General features: G+C 30.7%; 1 protein-coding gene across 2 annotated transcripts in view; it reads left to right on the forward strand.

Annotated features, from left to right (window-relative positions):
* The first annotated feature begins 893 nt into the window (after positions 1-893).
* Positions 894-7,873, forward strand: part of LOC108748432 (dopamine receptor 1-like) — a 114,175-nt gene continuing 107,195 nt past the window's right edge. The window contains exon 1 of one of the 2 annotated variants that reach the window (XM_018486611.1): positions 894-928. In XM_018486611.1, coding sequence (XP_018342113.1) covers positions 914-928 — 15 coding nt within the window. In that variant the 5' untranslated portion in view covers positions 894-913. Of the gene's footprint in view, positions 996-7,873 lie in introns of both variants that reach the window. The other variant, XM_018486610.1, reaches the window with a different exon arrangement.

Here is a 7,873-nt window from a genome sequence, read left to right on the forward strand (position 1 = left end):
AGGTAAAAAATACATTGCAGTTGTATTAAAATCCATTCTTGTTACAATTTTTGTGTTGAATTTTAACTTATTCTCTCTCTCAAGTATTAATTTGATTACATTGTTTGAATATTTTGTTAAATTAATATTTAATATTTTTCAGCCTTAAATTAGCGTTAAAATAATAATATATAAGTATAAGCGAACAATTATAATATAAGAATAATATATGCATTTAAATATTAAATTGTAAAATAAATGAATAAAATGTAATATATATCTAAATTTAATATATTATAAACGCTAATTTTACTGAAGAAATATTATTTAGAAATTGTGTCAATGTTATCTTTTGTGTCAATTTTTTACATAATACCTGTTCGTGTTATTTCCTAACATATTTATTTTGTATTAAATTGACACAAAAATTTGAACGGCTCGTTTGAGACAAATGTAATTAAATGTTAAATTTGACACAAATTTTCTAACTGTATAATATATTCATCTTTTTAACCGATTTCATAAAAAGGAGATTTTCAATTCGACTTATATATATTCTTTATGTATGTTTATTTTATATTCTCGTTTTATTCCATGGAATTTATTTGTCAGCAAATCTTTTTTTCGTTTAGTTGAACGCATTAATATCTGGAACTGCAATTATAGTTGAGTGAAAGCTTTAGTGAAAGCGATCGCCGTATGTCTAGTTTAACATCTCGTAGCCGCCCATGAAGGGTTTTTTCTTTTCTTCCTCTCAGAGGGGAGGAGAAAGAGAGTAACGTTACGGGGTAAGTCGTATAAGAAGTGGTGGATGCTGAGAGGGTTGTCGGGGGTGGATTCGGCTGAGGGCGCGCGCCGTGGGGAACGCGTCGCTCGCTCTCGGGGGCGTGCGGGAGAGTCAGTGCGCGGCGAGGCGCGCCAGCTGCCGCACGTCATGATTCTACCCCAGGTGAGCGACGATGTACCCAGACACTACCACTATCATCCCGTCGTTAACAGGACGACCGCCGAGAATCGTGAATATACACTCAAATGATAGTCCCTGTGCATGATGAGTGTCGGCGATTTTTTTTACCTTAGTTCTTCATTTCATTTCAGCACGAAACAGCATGATTAAATCTTTTTCTTTCACCCTCCTCCCGTTTCTCGCGGATACCTCGACTTACATGAAGAATCCGATTTTAGGGAAACTGGAAACGCTAATAGAAAAATGCTTCCAAGTGCGAGTATCACGCAGTGATGTGAGCGACCGGCATAAAATTTCACGTGATTCGTGTCGTGACGCGAGAGTATATATCGAGTTATTTCTAAGAGCGAAAGTGAATGAAGAAAACCGAGATCCCTCTTCGCCAAGCTGAAAAAAAATGGTGTCTTTAAAAGGCGACACCGAGAATTGTGCCCGAGAAAAAATAATTTTTTATGTGCTATCAGTTGTTCCGTGGTTTTATGTATCAAGAGTGTGACGGATACCGCTGCATCTCGAGTTTCATGAGACCCGCAAATTGTAACCGCAAATTACACTGCCGTTTTTAACATCGTGAAATTTGATGCCGAGTCTATCGAGAAAATCGATTCGTTCACCGGCGAAATAGTTCGCGGGTAAAAATAACTTGTAAGATAACGTCGACGATGGAAATTTTAATTTACAAGGCATGAAGGCGTAATCTTGCGAGAATCATAATCGAGTCGATGTAGAGGATGATAAAGCTCAATTTTATCACTTCGATGAGTCTCGTGAAATTCAACGTGAAAAATATGCATTACCTTCATAAAATTTGACGATAGATACATGGATAAAAATTAACCCATCATTAGCGAAGTAGGTCGTAATTAAAGGCATTGCGAACAATAACGTCGATTGAACGGAATGAAAATTTTTATTTGAAAAGAATGAATCATATTGAAGTTGGAATTAGATTTTGACGGTTTGATTTTTGCGAACTTTCCAAGTATTCTCCGTAAGTGAGTTTCAAAATTTCGAAACTTTTCTAAGACGCATGACACGTCGAACTTTATGGAGAATTTTGTGAATCGTTATTGCGGATTACTGAGAAAGAGAGAGAGCTGCTTTTCTATCGCTGCAACAGGTTCTCGTATATTTTGGTCGTTATCGTCACGATAATGCTAATTCCCCTATCGCGTTCCCCCGGTAGATTGATTATTAATGATTGACTGAAGGAAATGTAGGCCGAACTTACAGAAAAGGCAGAAAACGTCTTTTAGTCTCAAGAAAGTTAAATACCTGTCCTTATTATATTTAATTTTGATTATCGCTTATCTGCATATTGTGATATAATTTGCATGTTTTTATCATAATTGTAATCGCTATAGGACACTATAAAATTGATAAAATTTTTAACATTAACTTAGAGATATTTACATACAAAATATAAAAGACTATAACTGAATTTCTTTAAATTCATCGACCGCGCGTGTATATAATTATTTTATAATATACCTTTACGTGCATATAATTATTTATAATATGATTTTTTTTAAACATGCATTTATATTTTATAAACGCATACGTTTTAAAAAATTTTTTTAATGACGATAATTTATATTTATTACGCTAAACATTACATGAATTAATTAATTCATAAAAAGATTTTATTGTGTACATATATTTAGGAAAATTGTCTTCCGAAGAAACTGCAATATATTTTTTAACATCCTAAATATTTTCTAAAATATCAAGAATTTAATGCTGTCTTTTAAATAATTTTAAATTATAAATGTAAAAATTTGTTTATATCAGATCATAAAGTGTTTTTTTTATATCAGTATTGAAGGTCGCAATATTTGATTAAGGCTTTCTATAAAAGTCTAGAAACTTTCAGACACGTAGCAATATAATCTGACTCTAAAACAGAAACTTTATGATGTCGATATATCGCTCCCTTACTTTAAAAGTAGCACAATTTAAAAAATTAAGTTTCTCGATAAAAAGGAAAAACTATTTTTTAACATAACATAAAATTATTTGACTAATTAAATAATATCAAAAAGAATATGTTCTTAATATGATTAAATGTCATTTTTCTCATTTTTGTTCTACAATCCTTAAAAAACTACCCTTATTGAATTGTGAACGACTTTAACCTTGTATGAATTAAATTAAATTAATTTATTTTTTATGATTTTAAAAGATAATAATTACCTAAATCACATTTATGGTAACAATTCGAAAATAACATTTTTTAAATTGTTATTTTTGAGGTAAAACACAGTGATATAATATTAAAATTGGTATTAAATTTACTAACTCTTTGCAGTCCTTGTCAAAATTGAACTCGGTAGATAGCTTTGCGATAGTTTTGCATAATTCGAATCAGCATGATTATCGATCAGTAAATTTTTGAAATCTTAATTTTTATAAGTTCTTCTACATAATAAAAAAAATATTGCAATTTATAATATGTCCCCTGATTAGATTGAATTAAAGACAAAATATTTAATTTTCGTTCATTTATGAGAAATAATTTAGACCGCAAAGAGTTAACGCTCACGATTATTATTCTCTATATTTTACAAAAGCAATAAGCAGAACTATCATAATACAGATAAGCACACAAAATAAAATTTAATGTTTGATTCGGAGATTAGATTATGATATTCTTACGTATTTTAATGTTCTGAAACCGAACCCGATGTCCAAATTGCTCAATCATATTACATTTTTTTCATTGACGGAAAATAGCTCGATTTTTCAATATTTTTAACCTATTGACTTGCATATTAATTTTATAAGCTTGCATATTATTGAATTTACTTTCTTTTTTACTTTCAGCTTGCATATTAAAAGTCTGACCATAAATGGTTCTAAAAATACTTGAAAATTGAGTTACTTTTCATTGATTGAAAAAAAATTATAACATTGGATTTGATTTCCGAACATTAAAATACATAAGAATATCATAATCTAATCTTCAGATAAAAAAATTTTTTTATATATAATCATAAACATTATTGAAATTATAGGGATCATTGAAATAATCTATATGATAAGAGATCATATCGATAGAATTGTAAGTAGTAAATTACAAAATCATAGAATAAATATACGCATAAATTTCGTCTTTTCCTATGAAAGAGGATGAATACGCGAGGAAAGGGAAAAAATCGTGTAGTTCCGGAGTGGTAGAAATCCACAATTTTGTGGGAGAACAGTTAAAAGAGAGTTCTTCATTAAGCACGTCGGGATCGCCGAGTTTTGCGAGCATGACGATTCGTAAAAATTACCGGCGCGAAGTTTAAGAAGAGTCTTTAAACAGCCGAGGCCGGTACTCACTTGGAATCCCTAATTGTTTGAGAAGGAGATGGACTTGGACACGATCGCGACTTGGAAATCGACGCGATTAATTCACTGAAAGACCAAACTTTTGGAATAACAGCGATATGAAAATGGGAACGACAGATTGAACGTCACTGCACGTACCAGTTCATTTGTACTTTCGAGAGTGGAATTAAATATTTTAGAATTTTATATCCGGAAACAATCACGAACGAAATTTTTCAATTTTCCACTAAAACTTTACTCACTATATAGTTTGATCATTGTTTATTAATTTGTAAGCCATCTCGATGAAACAGATTCGGGATTCATAGTTCCGGTCAGTTTGCGATTCGACATTTTTGAAATAATTTTCAAATCGTACAGAGATTAAAATGCTTATCATTTCTCAGTGGTGGAAATTATTCTGTAATGTTAGTCCATTATAAGCAATTACAGAAATGTCTTTAAAATGCTTTCTATCTCGTGATATTTTCTCTAAACGCGTCGTTAGGAACAGAATATCTTGCGTGCATTTAATGTTTCGCGTGCAATGAAATACGAAGCTCATTTCAAATGCGAAAATTATCTGTGTAATATAGATACAAAGAATTGTGATATCGAAGAATACAAACCATGATAAATGTTTGTTATGTGATACAACTATAGTTAAATTCAAGTTAATTAATTAAGTAAAAAGCCATTAATTGTTTATTAAATATTATAGCAAACAATGTCTAAAAATTGAAAGAATATTTATTGACTGGATCCTTTGATATCACGGTAAATAAATTAATGTATATACGTATACAACAAATTGCTCATTAAAACTTCTGTGTGACACTAGAAACTAAGTGTTTTTGTTTGTATCTGACGGACCACAAAACATCATAACGTCATATATTACATTTGCAATGTATATCTCGCGAGGTATCTCGTTACTCAAAAAACACCAGTTTGAAAATTGTACTTGTAGCCACTAAATATACACTAAATATACATCCTAATGAACGCAAAATGAGAAATTTGTAAGGAAATAATAGGAATTTATAATGAGAAAATTGTAAAGAAATGATAGCAATTTATATTAATGCATATAGAAAGTTTGAAAACAAAGTTTTACTGTTCACAAAAATAGTCATCTACTCAACGAGTATGAGAAAAAAGTAGAAAATAGAGAGACGTGAAATAACATAAAGAATCGCGAGATATAAAGGACCACGATCTTATAATTTGCATCATTAATATCAAGTTGTATGCAAATACGAACTTGTTAAAAAATGCTAAGCGTAATACTAATTAAAAAGTACTCAGCGGTCAGTGTGATCTTTTTACTTGTCCTACAATGAATGAATATCCTAAGTGTGGCTTTCTTTTGTGAGATTAAAGTGCATTAAAAACTTTTCCAACCACACAGCTGTCCCACGTAGAGAGTATCATCAATGTCTTCGCACGAAATAAGGAAGAGTTTCTTTTCACAATGCAATCAAAAGTGGATAGTTTCATATATAGTTACAGTTGCTCAACTATCGTAGCTTGTGGAAGAAAGTCACACGTCCACGATTATTCGATTCCTTCGAGGTCGAAAGGGAGTTTAACGTTGCGATACGAGCAACGTATCCCCGGAAGGGAAGTCTAATCTCTGTACGGAACATTTCTGCAGTTTGCGATTGTCGGAGTTTCGGATCTTCCACCGAGGAACTTTGGGGACGCGTAGCGACTGGACGTCCGCGAAATTCTCTTTTTCATGAAGTGGAATTCCCTCGAACTCCTTGATATTCACCGGCACACCGGAGATTATCTCGACCGAATTTTCATCGGGCAAATTTTCCTGTCCCTCGAGGAGATGCCGTAAGTTCTCGGCAAGTCTCGCTTACGTCGTCGATCTGTTTCGCAAAAACAGATGTAGTAAATGTGTATTCCCGCGAGAAGATGATAGCCACGTCTTTCAAGCTCTCATTTTACTGCGAAAGTTTCTCGTATTGTGAACTCAATAGCAAGATACGCTTGGACTGACATTTTCAAGAAAAGTTTGAAAAGCTGTCTCTACGGAGTTGTCTTAACTCGAAAAATAAATTTGTCGTTGTATCATAACAAATATTTCCGATCGATAATGTGTTTTTCATAAAACACTAATTAGAAAATCGTACACGATGAACAACATACATTTAGAATTATTAAAGAGATATCATTAACTAATTAGAGTGGATGAAAGAGACATGTTTTGAAAGAGCCATTTCGTATTTTAACTAATTGAATATTGCCAAAAATTTAAAAATATTTTCATTTGATAACAGCTAAACTAAAACTACATCCATAAATATTTGACAGTCATTGTCAAAACGACTTTGCTGTAATGAGAGATGTAAAGTTATTGTTACAAAAAGTACGTTTCTCGAGTTAAATTTTCAAGTCTTTTTTGTTTATTTGCGATTAGCTTTTAGAAAAAGTGGATAGTATTATTGGGTAGTTATATTTTATTAATCGAATACTATATACATTAACGTAACTAAGAATGTAATTATAAATTCTTTGTTTATTTTGATTTATTAGATATTCTCTGATTAGATTTTTTACATATAATATTACGAAAGAGCTAGCTGAGAGCTATGAAAAAACCAGTTTTATTACTGTTTTTCCTGACTTCTTTATTGCATACTCAGGGATGTTCTTTTCAGTACAATTGACTTTCTACTTTTTTAATACAATTCAGACAATTTTAATACATCAGTACTTTTTTGAAATATGTTGTACTGATGCTCAATCCATTTTCATTCACTCGATACATCGTCGCGTAGCATCAATATAATGATCCTTTCAGCACATTTCTGTACAAGATTGTCTTCAGATGCAGTCTCCTTCAAAAAGCATCCTTGTGCATATTTATTGTAGATAAATAGATTTTTATGTATTTCTGTTTTATAAAATAGCTCCGGTTCGGAGCATAGGTTATGTTGTTGCTAGATTAAGTTATACTGAAGCATTTTATTGACTCAACTTCCATATTTCACTCTTTTCAATCATCTATCATGTTTAATAGATTATTTTATAAGTAATGCAGATTGGTATCAGTGCAAATTGTATTTTTACTTATACTTTATATGGGGCAATAAGGGAAATTTTTATTTCTTTTGCAATAAATATTTTTAATTAGAAATATTATATTTTCTATTTTCCATTTATTAATTTTCTAAAAAAAATAATATTTGTTAAAGGATAATATTTCGATTTTATTTGTATTAAAGCTTACTTATATAATTTAGTACTTGACTCTTTCAAAACAGATAACATAATTCAAAACAAGTTTTTTCAAAATCACATTATTTTGAAAGAGCTGAATTTCTTGTTTATAAAAAATGGTGATTAAATCTTTATTAATAACTAAATATTTTTTTTCTGTTAAATGGCTCTTATAGATAAATGAATACACTTAAGTAAGAAAGCGATATATTTATTTAATTCCAGATTAAATTTTTTTTTATATTTTGGAAAAAAACCGGCTCTTTTATGCCCACTCTCTCCTATTAAATATAATTTTCCTTATCTAAAATAGCAAAATACTCTATATAATTTTTAAAAAACGTTATTTTACAATATTAAAATAATAAATATTAAGCTAAT

The sequence above is a fragment of the Trachymyrmex septentrionalis genome, unplaced genomic scaffold, assembly GCF_001594115.1.
Source record: "Trachymyrmex septentrionalis isolate Tsep2-gDNA-1 unplaced genomic scaffold, Tsep1.0 scaffold22, whole genome shotgun sequence".
Taxonomy (NCBI): Eukaryota; Metazoa; Arthropoda; class Insecta; order Hymenoptera; family Formicidae; genus Trachymyrmex; species Trachymyrmex septentrionalis.